At 49.1% G+C, this 16,404-nt stretch overlaps 2 protein-coding genes across 2 annotated transcripts in view; one reads left to right on the forward strand and one right to left on the reverse strand.

Annotated features, from left to right (window-relative positions):
• The window catches only part of LOC143477365 (RNA-binding protein Musashi homolog 2-like), a 50,108-nt gene that overhangs the window by 29,368 nt on the left and 4,336 nt on the right, over positions 1-16,404 (reverse strand). The window contains exon 5 of the mRNA XM_076975948.1: positions 14,215-14,256. Within this exon, the coding sequence (XP_076832063.1) occupies positions 14,215-14,256 (42 nt within the window). The remainder of the gene's footprint in view (positions 1-14,214; positions 14,257-16,404) is intronic.
• LOC143477495 (uncharacterized) lies at positions 1,990-15,320 on the forward strand. The gene is made up of 3 exons (XM_076976107.1): positions 1,990-2,404; positions 3,283-3,458; positions 13,485-15,320. The coding sequence occupies exons 1-3, from the start codon at positions 2,344-2,346 to the stop codon at positions 13,569-13,571; spliced, it is 324 nt and encodes a 107-aa protein (XP_076832222.1). The 5' UTR covers positions 1,990-2,343; the 3' UTR covers positions 13,572-15,320.

The raw sequence follows: 16,404 nt of genomic DNA on the forward strand, positions 1-16,404 counted from the left end.
TCTCAGTAGTCAAGGACAGTTACTTTCAGACGTCTCTTAAGCTGTGGTTGTGACTCTGAATCTATTTACAATACCAGTGGAGAGAAAAATAAAGAAAAAAGGGAATGGTAGAGGGAAAAGGGAGTGGAGAGAGAGAGAGAGAGAGAGAGAGAGAGCACACCCTGAAAAGGCTGGTATGGGAGTTTACTCATTCAGCACAGGCATAAAAATCTGATGAGGCACCCTATAAATGGCAAACAAAGACCAACAAAAGTGCAAAATCATCCAAATCGAAATGTGTAAATTAGCCTACGCACCCAGAGCCCTAACCCTAATCGAATGTGTTTTACCCTCCTGCACTGTGCCTCTCTGCACGCTGAGGAGAGCACTGCTTTCAAAGCCAGGGACGCGAGAGTGTTTGTGTATTTAAGCTGCAGCTGATGAAGCCTGGCTCATAACTCTGACAGGAGAGGGGAGGGGCGGAGAGTGGAGGACAGGCCAGGGGAGAAGAGAGAGATAGCTGTGGTGGTCCCAGTTCAGATCCTGCCGGCCACTAAATACCATTCAGCCCATCGCCACCATATAAGCCTCCACACTCCCTCTCCCAGTCTGCTGGATCCAGGGGACTCGGACAGCACTGGGGATGAGGGATTTAGCCCCTGCCCAAAACATGAAAAGCCCCGATTTCATGAATCCCTAGAGCTAGTGGAGACAGAAAAAAAAAAAAAAAAAAAACGAGAAGACGATGGATTCCACACAAGAAGCCCTGGACCGAGGCCCGCGCCACCTATTTGTGCGTGTGAAAATAGCGTGCTGCGGGTTTAAGGACATCACCTGTCACCTTTGGCCATCGCACGCTCTATTGGTCAGACGCGAGTCTCCCCCGTGAAGCCGGCACGAGGCCAAGCGCGAGAGCGGCTAGCCCCAAAGCGCTAGCGGCGGTAATAACCGAGCACGTTTAAAAAGGCCCTGACTTCGTCTGCCAGAGTGAAGCCAAACAAGAGTCTCCCTTAAACAGACCCGGCAAGGTCAGCCCACCGTCCTTCTCCATTTAGACCCTTTTTTTTTTACTTTCGCCAATACACTGACAGGCATTCAGTAATTGGCTCTCAAATAAAGTAATGGACATTTGTTTGCATTAATAACTCATTTTACATTACAATTAGTTGATAATGAGCTTGCTGATAAAAAAAAATATGCCAGGTAATTTACATAATCGTGTCTCTAGACAGTTTTACTGATGTACTGATGCCACATAGGTTAATTTTAAATTACAAAAAAAAAAGCGACTGGACTTAAAACACACACACACACACACACACACACACACACACACACACACACACACACACACACACACACACACGAGAGGCTTGCTCAGTTCTGCACAAGGACAACTGACAAAGGAGGATAACGTCCATGGATTGTCCTTTTCTTTCCTTCACACCTGTGCGGTTCTCTGGAATGAATGACAGACTTCTATTTTCAGAGTGCTCTCACTGACTTATTGGTGTTGTGATAGTACTTCCACACCTTGCCTGCAGAAGACGGCTTTGAATGTAAGCTTGTCGTGGTATTTGTTATGGTATTTAGACGAGTTTAACTTGAGTATGTAACCTGTATAAGCCAATCAATCAATCAATCAAAAAAAGTGACAAAAGCCAAACGATTTTCACATTAATCCAACCCATTTGTGTGAAGTATGTTGACAGAAGCGGGAAAAGGAAATCCAACATTTGCTGTTCTGAATGCAAAGCCCCAGGTAGGAAGACGTCTACCCTAAAACCACAAGAATACTGAGACTATGAAAGCCCTTCATATTGGGATTCTTCTCATTAGACACAAAAACAAGCTCAGCGAATTAGAGTAAACACGTCTTACGCAGCATCAACATCGCCATCCACACACCATACGCAGGAATACGGGGGTGTCTGTTTTACAGTAACCCCAAAGAAGAGTCATCGCACAGTGCAGACATACGATGCTTATTACTGCAACGCTCACAGCAAACGTGCACAGTCAAACCTCTCCCGGTCCCTTGGCAGCTTTGTTGAAATAGCCAGCCCGTAAACACCCGCCACACACCAAATTGAATCGGTGGAATCGGGGCGGTGCTTCCGTAAGGGATCCCGGCTGCTGTTTTAAACATGGCGCCGTGGTCTTGGTGACCGCGCTGAGCGTAGCGGCCCTGACTCGAGGCCGCCTCTCTGCTTCTGAAGGCCTGCTGCAAATTCCGCTGCCATCCAGGGCACGGACGACCTGCCAGCAGCACCCACCGGCGTCTACGCGAATATCTGAATAGCTAACAACGGCATTATTCATGACAGCGCTGAAAACCGCCAAACCCAGAATGACGCGCGAGGAATGTCCAGAATGCCTGAAATCGGAATCAACACCGCTGAATGGAGCCTCCCCAGACACAAGGGTAAGAGGATTCTGAAAAATGTGGACTATAACAATCTAAACTGAATTGTGAGCTTGGTTTAAACAAATATGTATGAGACCGACGCGTACAATGCTCGAGCGACTCAGCATGCATAATATCACAGGGAAGACTTCTCACTTTGCAAAACAGTGTCAAAGAGGTTTTCAGCTACCTGCCAGCTGCATTCGGAATTCACCGACGCTTCCACAAAAGCCCGCGAAACAAAAGCCACCACGGCACACACATATTTTGCAAGGTGCTTTACTCTTCGCTCGTACATTATGGCTAACTTTATTCTTTAGCTCTTGTAATCAGCCTTAAATGAATGGCCGACAGATTGACGTGGCACATCAACAAACAAAGCCACGCTATATGGGCGTCTCCTTTGTTTTATCACTCCCTTCTGTCCCTTAACTGCCAGTAGTCTGGGCCTTTTTATTACCGCAGGCGGACCGAAGTAATGGAAGATCATTTAGAAAGCTGTGGTCTTTCACCGTTAATTACTTTGTATAATTTCTACTCCAATATTCATCAGCATCCTCTTTTGATAGACATAGCGGCATTAAAACCCCAGTATGTAATTCTATGAGCCGCACAGCAGTGTATATAATGAGTAATAAATCAACTTTCATTTACTGTCTATTGTGAGCTATTAATCTTTGCTGCGTTATCGGGAGTGTAACTGTGAGGCCAGCTGCCTGTCTGAGCCGCACGCGCGCAAACATCATCAACCGTTCAATATCTTTCATGGATATGAATGTGCACGGCAGGCCCGTGGGGCCGATCACAAGCCCAAACGTGGGGGCTATTTGTTTTGGTTTTTGTTTTGTTTTGTTTACATGCTCCGCTTTTCATTTTTCTCTCGACACCTTTCGCAGGGGGAACTCGGAGCGTCCGGGTCCGAGCGGGCCTGCTGTCTCTCCCCGGGGCCCTCAGAGCAAGATGGGACAAGACTGCCCAGAGGAAAAGCCGGCGTGCGGAAGTCAGGGCCTCACCCCCAAGAGTTTGGAGGTTGGGATTGTGGAGTGGGACAACAGAACGTTGGATAGGTGAGGTGAGGAAACATCACGCAGAAACTCAGCTGAGCTGAGAACACATAGGCGTGCATTAAGAGTCTGGATTTTACACAAAGATAACAAAATACTCCGCCTGCAGGATTAAAGTTCAAAATAAACCTTAATCTTAATCACATTTTGCCTGTACAGAGTGAACTGTGTGGTTTGTAGGAGCAACGTTATTTTGAAAGAAATTTTAAGTAAATTAATCAAATGAATCAAATCTTCTTCATATGTAGAACATGTTATTCCTTGTGACCAAAGAAAGCTTTCTGATAATCTTCTGGATGTGAAAAAAAATGCTTAACAGAAACAGAAAATCATAACTGCATATTTTTTATATAACATAACTGGGCGTTTTTTTTTTTTTTTTTTAAGCAAGAACTAGACTACCACGCTTTGTTAGTTTGCTCTGTTCAAACGCAGCACACAGTAAAACCCGAACCCATGCCGCAGCGTTTCAAAGGCCCTGCCGCACACTTGAGCTTCCCCACGGTGCAGGACTCTCCAGTAAACACCGCTCCTGCCACGACTCTCCGCGTTCGCATCCTGGATGTGGACGTCAGCTAACGCCGGCGCGGTGCGGCGTGGGGGCCTCGTCCCACGGCTCCCAGGAGGTGCCGAGGGGCTCGGCGTCCCCCAAGGTCGATTCAAGAACATCAAAACCTCGAACACAAGCAGCTGTGGAAACAACGGCCGCACCGCGGTCGCCGAGCGACAAACAAGCGCTCCCCCGAGGGGTCCTGGCTCGCAGAGGGCCGTGTGGGGCCGGGTCGGCGCCGGGGCCACGGAGGACACAGCTGCAGGGAGCAGATCTGTAGTGGAGGAGTCTGTGGGGGGTGGAGGAGGAGGAGGAGGAGGAGGAGGAAGAGGAGGGGGGTGAGTGCGACCGGCGGTTCAAGGTTGGGTGTTTTAAGGCAGAAAACGTTGGTGTAGTCCAGGGAGGTGTAGTATTGGAGTATCGTTCTCGGAGGCATTGCCCTGTGGGTGTAGTCTAAGGCTGCACACGATCTGATTCGCTAATCGCTGCACAATTCTGACTACAGCACTAAAGCCTACGCAAACGAGCCCTCGAGCCAATCGGAGCGTTTTTTACTCGCGTGCCGTGAGCATCTGGACCAATCCCAGACTCGCCTGACGAGTGTTCTGTGGGTGGCTGAATCAATCACAGCTGTCACATGATCTAACAAAAAGTCATTTTGGTGAAAATAACGCAAGCCAATCTCTTGCAATGATACAACAAGGTTTCACCTGAATATTGATCATATATTGCAAAATATATCCTCCTAATATTTATCAGTTCTTAGCCGGCCTAATATTCTCTAAATGCTAGTTCAGCCAGAGGTAACTGTGCAGACCAGCGCTGATCTAACGGGCAAACAGCTCTTCATCTTAGCCTACCCTTAACTATTAGCCCCAAATCAATCTGCCCCGAAGGCAACAGTGTGTGTCTGCGGAATGGATGGATCGCTGCCATCAAATGGACATTTACATCAGAGCGGTGTGGTCGGTGGGAATATTATATCTATATTCTCATCCACTATCCCACTCCCACAGACATTTATCCTCATAACTTTCCCATTACGTGCCTTGCATTGACCATCTAGAGCCGCCAGAGCTGCCCAACTTCCCGGTAAAAGTGTCGTATCACTGCAATAGAAGCTGTCCAAATGGCTCTCGTGATCGCTCTGAAATGATGATACAATTCCTTTAATGATATTATTTTTTAAGGAACCGTTCAGACCTGCCAAATGGTCAATAGGTATTCGGTCCTTAATGCTTTAACATTATTTCTAAATGCTAAATCACCCACGCACCAGGCCAGCTGATTCTTGTGTTTAACTAATAGCCTTAAGAAGCAGCCTGGGTTGTTACTAGGCTATTAGCTGCACTTACGTACTTCAAGTTCTCTCCTATCTGGGGAGCACCCTTATACCTGCACACGAACACGGTAGCATAGCAACCGGTGTCACATGACCCCCGTGCACCACGGGGATGTGACATTTTACTCCTCGGAGCCCACAGAGCCAGCAGGGTTGTGCGTGGGTTGTGCTTCCTCTTCTGGGCTGATCCCGCACCGCTAAGCGTCTGCGTTTGTGGTTGCACCGATCGGTACCGTGCCTCACCCTCATCGGGGGCCCGGGGCAGGCTGGTGGCTAGGACAAGTCCCGAGGAGCCGATGGTCCTGAATGGGTGTCGTGATCGCCCGAGGATCTTCGCAGGACGGGGGAGAAGCAGGCAACGGGAGCATGTGGGCCAGCCTCCATGCGGGTAGCAGCTTCGGGCCAGAAGGACCCGCAACTTAACACGGACGCTGGCGTGATTTAATAATCTGATGTCGGGTGAGCGGGGCGTCTGTCCGGAGTTGGGGGGGGGGGATGACACGTTCCAGCGAACCCCACACCTGTCCCCTCCCCATAGGACAGGTCCATTAGAGACCCCACTATGCACACTCACGCCTCGCCGTGATTGATAATTAAAATTTGATGGGGAGATGGGCAGCCCCACGTGTTAGCCACCTCTCTTTCATTCATAATTGATTGGCAATTATTCTGCCGATTAGCAGTGTGGCGCTGTGTGGCGCGGAGGGTGGCGGCCGCAGCAGGACTCGCCCTCTTGACACGGCGCCCCCCGGGCCCGACCCACGGCATGGAGAACACGCTGACTCGTGCAAATGTGTAGAGGCATAACAAGGTGGACCGCCCAGGTCCGGTCCCCCGAGAAACACGTCTACACGTCCCGTCACATGAGAGGGAGAGGGAAGACACTAGCAGCGGAGTATTGAAGCGAAATCAGACCGCACACACCACTAACAGGCTGACTGCTCTGGGCCTTTACTGGAGAAGAGGGCTTGGATGCGGTACAGAGAAATCCCTCGTAAAACACGAAGAAAAGCGATGACAACAGATCCCGACAAACTGTCCTAGCACTTCTTCTCCAGCTACGGAGAGCATGTGGGCCAAAGTGCTCCGCAACCCAACCAACCCGCCAATGTCCCTAAAATCTACCCAACCGATTTAAAGAAGCATCCGGTTCAAACGTGCAAAGTCCGGACGAGCACCCGCCAAGGGCCCCGGGCAGACGACTAGCCTACTTCTCCGCTTCCGACCCAGCTTCCTTCGGATGCGTCGGGTCGCCGGTTCGGAGGTCGCTGGCACCCATATGACGGCGAGAGAGGGCCACAGCCGCTCCGAGCCCCGCTGCAGTCAGACGCGAGAGCTCGGCCTGCGCTCTGGAAAGCCGGTTTATTTTGGCTCCGTGGTGTTCTGAGCGAGGCGGGGGGGGGGGGGGGGGGTAAAAGCAGGTCAGTTTACAGACCTTTCAGAAGTGCCCCCCCCCCCACCACCCCTGTTGGTGCAGCTGGATGTGCCCTGAGAAACAGTCCTAGTGTAGTCTCCATCAGCCCCATCTTCACACGAACCCCTCGCGGGCCTCAAACAATCACCCCCACACCTCCACCCCTCTCCGACGCCCAACCCCCGTGGCGCTGCTCACGCTAATCTCCAAGCCAAAACCCCGCGGCCGCGCAGAGACCCGCCATGCCGAACACGTCCGCACGAACCTCCAACCGCACGCGGGCTCGGCCGCTCGGCTGTTTTGTTTGCAGATCCCGTTTATGTGACGTTATTTCAAGCATTAAGGTGGTGGTTTTGCAAACTGAAGGTAAGTGGTTTCACAGGGACTTGTGGAGTTAAGTGAATGAAACAAACACCGTGCTAGTGATCACATGGACACAGGAGGCACTGCCGGAGCTAGCCCAGCAAGCTCACCGTTACATAACTGCATAGCTACTGTTGACAAATAAACTAAAGCATTTCGACAAACCACTCTCAGGAGCAAGGTTGGGCACTGGGGATTAAGAGTCATGGGAGAGTTCACTTAAGTTAGTGCACTCTGCAAACTCAAGCATATTCAGTACTGCAGAAATTGGAGCAGATAGCTCTTTCAGGATCACACAGTGTTTCCAAGAGGAAATGAATGTGCCAAAGCAGACTCGTACGGCATAGGGAGTAAACTGGACCAGACCGCTCGACAGGGTTAAGTGAATACGCATGTTAAGAAGACCGACAACCTTTAAACTATGAGCTGACAAAGTATTTTCTTTCTGATAGATCGAAAGAAAGCCTGCTTCTCTTTCATACACACACACACACACACACACACACACACACACACACACACACACACCTCCCTCGCTCTTTCCCTCTCCCTGCCAGTAATCTCTCTCTCTCCCCCCCCCTTCTCTCTCTGTGAGAAAAACGGCCTCTAAATTTAGCATCAGATTTATCATGCTGAAGGAGAGGCTCCAGAGAGGGCGGGGAGAAAGTGACGGAAGGAGGCGGGATCAGCCACGGCCTGTCCATCACTAGTCACGCTCCGAGCCAATGAAACGCTGTGGGCGGGTTTCAAACAGAAGTGCACGCACCGCAGGTCCGCACAGGCCCCTCCCACCTCCACCCGTGTGCCACACGACACACAAAGAACGACCGGCGAGACGGACGGAAAAGAGGTTTAGAAAAAGAAAGGAAAAGAAAAGAAAAATCACAGGGGTGAAGGGAAGGGGGAAAAGGAGACCCATCAGACGCCTGGGTAGATAAGTGTCTGTGTGGCGAGAAAGAGAAGAGAGGCCAGCCACTGTGCTGGAGTGAAGGACAATCACGAAATAAGGACACACACACACACACACACACACACACACACACACACAGTGGGTCAGGCCGTAAGCACTTAGGCCAGCTTCACCCACAGTAACAGTGCACTCATTACACACACCGCACACATCACAAACACCCACAGAGAGGGTGGGGGGGAGGTTGTGCGGCTCGCAGACGACAAGTCACTACTCTCCGCCAGTGCACACCGTCCTTGCTGGGCGGGAATATTCTGTGCAATACATTTATGGATATAACCTAAATATACCATCGTAGCGAAGCAGGCGAGAGGAAAAAAAGAAATGCGGCTGTCATATTTCATTGATATCATGGGAAATAGTAATACTTTCAATGAGTGCAGGCATATAACAAAATATTACTGATACAATATAAAAAGAAACCATCGACATAAAGCCATCCATCCTGCACAGAGAGAGGAAGAAACAGGTAAAGTTTGACAGGAAGATAGAGATGATAAGGGTGTGTGTGTGTGTGTGTGAGACACAGACATAGACTGAGTGAGCCGAGCTATCACAGAGAAGAGAGAGTGAGCGGATAACCACAGCCCTGCTACAGCGCGTGTGACACGGCGGCTAACAGCAGCTTCAAAGCGCAGCGATGTGCAGCGTGTGCATGGGCGGGTTTGGAGGTCTGTCTGCTCCTACGAGGGACTGGAGTTGCACTTGGCAGCCTCCCACTCGGGGAGAAACCCTAAATGAATGTGCAGGACGCTCCAAACTGAGTTTGTCACTGTGTAATAACCTGCCTGGGATGTTGACGTGCTTCCTGGCCTTGACAGCTCACCAGCCAGTCCGAGTCTGCTAAGAAATATAGCAGCTGTTTGGAGAATCACATGAGTGTTGACACAAACGCTGGGCAAACCAGGGCGTTATCCCACTAAAATCTTAGTGTGCATAATCAGCGTGCAAAAAATGCATATCGATTTTACGCACAATAAAAGCGCCCATGACAACTACAACAATTCGTTTTATGTCCAATTAAGACCATTTGTTTTATGCCCGGTCCCCGATCTAAATCTGTTTGGTACATGCGGAGCCTGGGAAGCTTTTGCGGGCTATGCACACGCTCTCCGAGACGTGTCGGGTCCACCCGGCCATCTTCCTGACGTCTGGCCACCACTCCAAATGGTGGAATGTCTCAGATGGACCACATGTCAAACAGAAGCCTATAGCATGCTAGTTCCTCTGAAGCTACTCAGAAGCCCCTTTGATGAAGCTAATTCATCAGAATATAGATATCAAGCAAAAGGGGGACAATATTTGTCAATGACCAGGACAACACAAACAACAATGCCCTGGTATGTTTTTTTTTTTAGGCCCAAAGTAAAATTTAGACAAGGGACAGGTGGAATGATAAAGTTCAGTTCAATTTGTCTCTAGCTGGGGGGCAGAACACAACACCCTCAGTGTTAGCGCTGTACTTTGCCTTTATCACTGAGGTAATGTCACGGTAAAAGTCAGGGGGAAAAAAAATTCTCCTTCCTGACAATTCTTTTCTGTCTTTCTAGAACTGGCACAAAGCCAGTCCAACGGCCACTGAATATTGCACAAAGGAACCTTTCTACCTCATCTACTTCAGAGGAAAATGGAGACCTCAAAGCAACTCTGTCTAGTTGATGTACAGCCAACAATTACAACAAATCCTGTAACACCAAACAGCAGCCATTTTTTTCCCATTACGACCTTCACATGAGCTTGAAGCAAGGGTTGAAGAGGACCGCCCCACCTGGTAGCTCAGCGACCCATCACACCTTCTTCTCAAACCGACTGTCTGCAATTAGGGCTCCGGGCACTTTTACAAGTGGAATGAATCTGCGCGTCCCTCTTTCTCACGTCCAGCTCTGTTTAGGTTCTGTCTATGACATGTTGCTATACTCTCACCAAGCTTCAATTAGATTCCTCTCTTTCTGCTAATCAAAACAAATCAAAGGAAAACCTCTAAAGAACCTCGTCCTCAGAAGCACGGTAATTGAGTGTCTTTTGTGACGGTTTGAGAAAGAACAAGAAAAGGTTGGGGGGGGGGTTCAGTCTTGGGAAAGATCGCTGCGACTGTTGGAACCTGAAAGGAGTTTTGTCACCGGCCATGTTGAGAGGAGCTCGTTTTCTCTCCCTTCCGCATGCCTGCGCTCCTCATTAGTGTCACTCAACGGTAGTTAGCGCCGGGGCTAGCCGCAGCGGCCCTGAAATCTCCTCCGTATTCAGCGCCCTTGCAAGTACGTCACCCGTGCTCCCAGACAGCCACCCAGCAAGACGAGGGGAAATACGCAGACCCCCAAAGGTGCCTCGCCGAAACAGAGACAGAGACATCACAGCGCGGCAGGTTAGCAGGACGGAGCTGCTGGCAAGATCCCGGCGTCAAGACAGCTCCTCCACCGCCGAATGCCTGAAACGGTCAAACGCGGGCTGTCGTTGGGATGAAATGCGGGCTGTCGTTCATCTAATCCAGGAAGAAGGCAACAGCAGGTTTCCCTCCATCTTTAATTTGGCAGGTGTGTGGCTGCTGAAAATGTAGCATAACATTTCAGTGTTACAGTGTAGCATCAGAGCTGCGCTGTTATGGCAGCTGAATGCTTTTGTCAGACGCTTGCCACAAACCTCTTATCCTTGAGCCACTCTGCACAGGTTCTACGCAATATTTAACCGAAGCCGCTCAGACACCAAAGGCCTCCCTCAGACGGCGGGGAAAAGGCTGAGAAACACAGACTGGAAGTGTCCAACTCCAACCTGTCAGCACGCAGGAGCGTAACGAAAACAGCATGCAGCAGTGACTGAAGAGTGGGACCGAGCCGAGTTGAGTCGAGACGAGACGAGGCGAGACGAGCTCTTAATTGGCACAGGAGAGGCAGTGGGCTGTTTGGCAGGGGGATTTCCAAGCTGCCCATTTCCCTCACTTACTCTCACACACACATACTCTCTCTCTCCCTTTCTCCCTCCCTCTCTACCTGACAGCTAGCCAGCGTCCAGAATGCCAGCAATTGGGGTCTTCACACAGCGTGCTGCAGCACCTTTCGGACTTCATTAAAAAACCCGGCCCGCGGTTCCTGGGCTGCGGGCCCCTCCCCCTAGCTTCCTGCCGCTGGGTCCTGAAAGCCTCGGCTGTTTCACGGTGCACGCGGCGTAAATATTTCCTGCTTAAAGCAAGCATGAGGTGGAGCGTGAGCTGAAGGGTAAAAGTGCCGGAGAAAGGTGCACAGGAGAGGAATTCAACTGCAGGGAATGAGGAGAAAAATAAAATGACGTGAGAGTAAACCGAGCTCCAGCTGTGACATCATCTCCCCCGTCCCACGGCGAGTCCCATGCCAGGCTGGTGCACGGGTGCCGCGGCTCAGGAGAGGGAGAGCGGGTGCAGGCATTGTTTTGACAGCTCTCGTGGCGGTAAATGCCAGGACGTCTCCACTCAAGCTTGTTGTGTGTTGCACTGCAGCTGAAACCGAAGCATCCTATTATACTGTCTGCTGAGTCTTTTACCTCCTGCACGCACCACCACCCCCCCTCCCAGCCCCGCCCACTTCACACCCCCACCACATTCTGACTGCACTTCAAGTATAGAACCCATTTTTGTAGATAATGTCACTCATTAGGCTGATTATAGCTATTGACATGGAATTCACTGGTGAGACTGGCAAGATAAAGGTGCAGGACCAGAGACCAGAGACCAGAGATGACTGCTTGGAGCTTTCAATCGCAAACTCATTACACAGTGTCTAACAGTGTTTGGAACTGGTGTCAGCAAAATGACACAATAATCTTTTAAAGGCTGAAAACAGCCCCAGAACCAGAAACCAGTGGCTGCTAGCCAGAGGCGTTGAGAATAAGTCCAAGGGCGATAAAATGGCGAAGATCTCCCGTGGTCCAAAACGAGAGGGCTCGGGCTCCAACAATAACTGGATATGGAAAACCAGATTCGCTTCCTGTATCTTCAGAACATCACGGGAGTGCGATGCCTTAGAAATCACAGCAACACACATTTGAATGAGGGGTATTTCTTTTAAAGCTAACGACTCACCTACATACTTCCCAACCAGTTCCCCGGATATAAAAAGACATGAGGAGTGTAGGCTATGAAGTAATAGCGCAAAGTATTTTTATATTTCATTGTCCCCAAAATAATAAATTGCTCAAGGGCGTTGAAACAATGGGTAGTAGACAATAGTAATACTTTACACGTCCCAGGAAGGAGACAGAAGCACCAAGCTTATAAAAGAGAAGTGTGATAATAAAAATGATCAACCTGGAACGGTTCCACCTACAGACCTGTTATAACCATGCGGTGCCTTCATTAAAAAAAAAAAAAGAATACGCAGCTTTTTGCGTAATGACGGTATCCTCCGAGAGAACATCAGATCTGCGAGATCTGATACTCGCCCACGGAAGTGACCTTCGCCGCAAATATCAATTAAAAACTTGTCAGGACACGCAAAGATGCGTTATGCAAATGCGGTGTGAAAAAAACAACAAACGAGGCTAAGGGGAAAAACAAAAACAAAAAGCGCGCGGCCAAGCGCAGCTGCGCAGGCGATCTCCAGCTACGTCCGCCGCGCGCCGCCGCGCCGCTAACGACGATCACAGAGAAACAAAGCCACTGTCAGTTTCCGTGCCTTCGCTGGGAAATATAAAAGCAGCCTGCCACCGTACAGACAAAACAGCGCGGCTATTTAGAGCGTTTTCCTCTACTCCGCACTGCTTTATTTGCACATGCTCACGCGCTTCTCGCCAGTGGGCTGGAGGAAAGGGCGGTGTAACACATTTGCATCATGCTCAGACTATTTGCCAAGTTGTCCTGGCTGGCCAATCTCCCGGCCCGTGATTGGAGGAGAGGGTATTAATGCATTTGCATCGAATTTATCATTCGGCGGTTTTCTCGGCTCGCCGAGTTGCGGGCAGATACGAGACTGCAGAAGCGGCGCTGTTGGAGCCTGGAGGCATTAATACCCCCATTCATCCTGGACCCGGTCTGAGCCAGGAAGCAGCGTTCAGCCTGGGGCCCTGCGCCCGCTTCTGGGACGGCCTCTCTGGCACAAGCATCCGCGCGAGAGCGGGAAAACTTGTGCGTCATTTCCCCTTCGCAGATACTCCCCCCCCCCCAACACACACACACACACTTTGGAGCCAGTGAAAAAAAAACGTCTTTATTTTTTAATTAGCCAGACAAGTGTGCAATGGACACCTGCCACCCGGGCAGATCTCCCTCTCTCTCCTCTGCTCGGGAGGTGGGGTGGGGTTGGGTGGTGGAGGTGGGGTGGGGTCGGGGTGGGGTTGGGTGGGGTTGGGTGGTGGAGGTGGGGTTGGGGGTGCTACCTTTCACACAAACCGAAGTGTGCTGCTTTTCTCTCACGCAGCTTCCCCCTTGCAGGGAGTGCAGCCATCGCTGGAGAAAGCTCGACGTCGGTCTCAGCACTTAAAAGTGGGCAACGGCACCGGCGGCACATGGCACAGCTAGCGAGGATCCCAGCTGAGGCTCCCGGGCCAGGAGAAGACAAGTGCTCCGCAGACACCAGGAAGCAGAGAACAGACCACCTGGCTGACACTACACTCGGCACCGGAGAGCCTCCATACCAACACGCTGCCAACACGGCCAGCAGAACCAGGACAACAAACACTAACGTCTGAAGATTTCTTTTTTTTTTCTTTTTTGCTGCCTAGGGCCGCACTCACCTTTCTGGGTAGGGGAAAGAAATAACGAACCATTTTTCTGCTAATGATCTTCGGTTTAAGGGAAGACTACTGTGTTTCGGAGCTTTGTGTAAACATTAGATTCGTTTAGTAAGTGATGATTACTCCCCTTAGGACCCTGAAGTCCTGTCTGAATCTCCTCCGCTCACCTCTCATGGTTATTGCGTGTATATTGCATGAGTTTAATTGGGCAATCAGAACTTAAATGGCCAGCAGTAACCCTCGTCTGAATCTGCGGCTAACTGCACTACATACATTAAAAGACAAGCATTAAAGAATGAATGAATGAATGAGTACCTTAGGGCAATACAGAAACCACTGCACTAATGAGCACATTCGTAGGCAAGCGAGAACTTTTTTCAGCCTCTCACACAAATCCAAACAGCATGCTCTCAACAAGGTCCTCTTACCTTGGGTTGAGCACGTCTTGGGAAGGCAACTTTAGGGTCAATCTAAACAGAACAAGAAAGCAACAGCTGCGTGAGAACTACAAGACATACAGAAGAAGATGACCAAATATCTCAGACATAATGAGAAATAAAGACATAATGGTGACTGCACACACATAACAATATGATATAAAGCACTGTGTCATATGGGATTAGGTATTACATGACCTGATCATTACCTTGTGCTTACAGCAGACCTGCGCATTTGTAAAATCAGATAATATAACTACACGACTCTAATGCAAATACACAGTTTCAATGTGTGTGTGTGTGTGTGTGTGTGTGTGTGTGTGTGCATGTGTTGTAGGTAAGATAAAACATCAGGTATAATTATAGCTCTAATTTTAGAGCTTCATGGATAAGGCTCCCAGGCCCTGGGGACGCCAGGCTGACACGGGTTTGTATTGGGGGGCTGCAGTAGACATGTGAAGAATCAGGAGAGGCCATGGGATCAATACTCCCACAACCCCCTCCTCCTCCCCCCAGAGGGATTATCATCATTACTGGTGACTCCTTCCCTCGTAGCTGCCGTCTGAGGACAGCCCGTGGACGCCAGAATGGACACTGGGGAGATTTCTCATCTTAAGCATAAGTAGTGGACGCTCTTCCGGCGCATAACTTGATTTATCGCTCGCGACATACGATGTCATGATACAAAGGCTGTCGGGTTCTCAATTCCAGGAGGCAGAGAACACAGAGCCATGTAACCAGTGATCTACGGCATCTCCGTGTACTTCAACCTCTGTGCCTAATATGAACTTGCGTACTAATCCTGGGGAATAGAAAATCTCGTCCACAGCGGATTTTCTTTGATCTTTGCAGCTCTATGATCACATGACATAAGCTGAACATGACAGTGTATGAAACAGGAAAGCTGTTTGGAGATGTAATGATAAATGGCTTTTTTTTCCTCTCTATGGGGTGAAAAATGTATTAATTGAAGTAAAAGAATACCCTTTGATCCGGTACAGACACGAGTCTGTGTGGCTCGTCAGGTGCCGGTGACACGCTCTAAGAGCATAAACGTGGGACCATTGGGAATTAAAGCAGGATCAGGGGACACAAAATGAAGAGTAGAACAGAAAAACCCCAGAACCAAAACCACGTGCTTTTACTTTTGTTTGTTCTGTTTTGTTTCTTTTTTTTTTCAGTTAGTTTTTTTGGGGTTTTTTTTTGCTGGCCAGCCCTGTTGGCTGAGAGGATGTCAGCCCAGTGGCGTGAGGGTGGGCGAGGCATGAAGGCCCCGCTCCTCATCGTCTCTCCGGCCTTCTCCTCGAACGGGAAAAATAACTCAAGGGGAAAAAACCCATTAGTGGAATATTGCACTTCAATACCCAGGGTGCTTAGCGCTTTGTTCCTTCATAAAAAAGTGAAACACTGAAGAAAAGGAACGAGAAAAAGAAAAATGAAGCAAATGTCGTCATCTAGATTTTTGTGCCCTCTTTTGTGGGTGGGGTGTTCTTTGGTATATTAATTTGGTCTGAATAGAAATGTAATGTACTGCCTGTAAAGGACTCTTTCTGTGGAAAGCTATGCTGTTTTATTATACTTTAATTCATCCAGAAAAGTGTTTAATCTAAAACAGATTGCTTTTAGAGAGGACTGCAGCAGGCGAACGACTGTCAACACACAATGCAATTTTCACTCCAGGTTCGTACATCCGCAGCTTATGTAACTGCTTTTAATCAAATGTGAAATATTAAAGTGTGTGGAGAATTCTACAGTAGCAGTCTGCTCATATCTCTTCTCATTTCTCATGCATTCAGCACTTATCAAAGCAGGTGGTGAAAAAAATGGGTGAACATATAGAACAGGTAGTAATATTGAGATACACAGACACAGAAACACACACACACACACGTGTGTGTCTATATCTGTGTGTGTAGATTCAATTCTAGGGAGTAACATTAATTGTAGTTGAAGATGTAGAGCATGCATTGCTGATGAAGGACTTCTGTCTAGAATGTCCTGGAAGACTTTTACACTATGCTGCAATTTTTATGACCTATGCACATGCACAAATACACACACACACACACACACACAAACACAGTCTCTCTCAATCACACACACACACATTTTTTTTAACAATCATTAAATAAAGTCACATTGTAATAATGTTAATGCACAACATCCATTGGCAAATAAATC

This window comes from Brachyhypopomus gauderio, chromosome 16 (assembly GCF_052324685.1).
Source record: "Brachyhypopomus gauderio isolate BG-103 chromosome 16, BGAUD_0.2, whole genome shotgun sequence".
Classification (NCBI taxonomy): domain Eukaryota; kingdom Metazoa; phylum Chordata; class Actinopteri; order Gymnotiformes; family Hypopomidae; genus Brachyhypopomus; species Brachyhypopomus gauderio.

What these genes read in the sequence shown, in the direction of transcription:
- LOC143477495 (XM_076976107.1), top strand. Translation starts at nt 2,344, where the DNA reads ATGTCCAGAATGCCTGAAATCGGAATCAACACCGCTGAATGGAGCCTC. An exon ending in GAGCCTCCCCAGACACAAGG is followed by an intron (nt 2,405 to 3,282) that starts GTAAGAGGATTC and finishes CACCTTTCGCAG; the next exon opens with GGGGAACTCGGAGCGTCCGG. An exon ending in CAGAACGTTGGATAGGTGAG is followed by an intron (nt 3,459 to 13,484) that starts GTGAGGAAACAT and finishes TCCCCCTTGCAG; the next exon opens with GGAGTGCAGCCATCGCTGGA.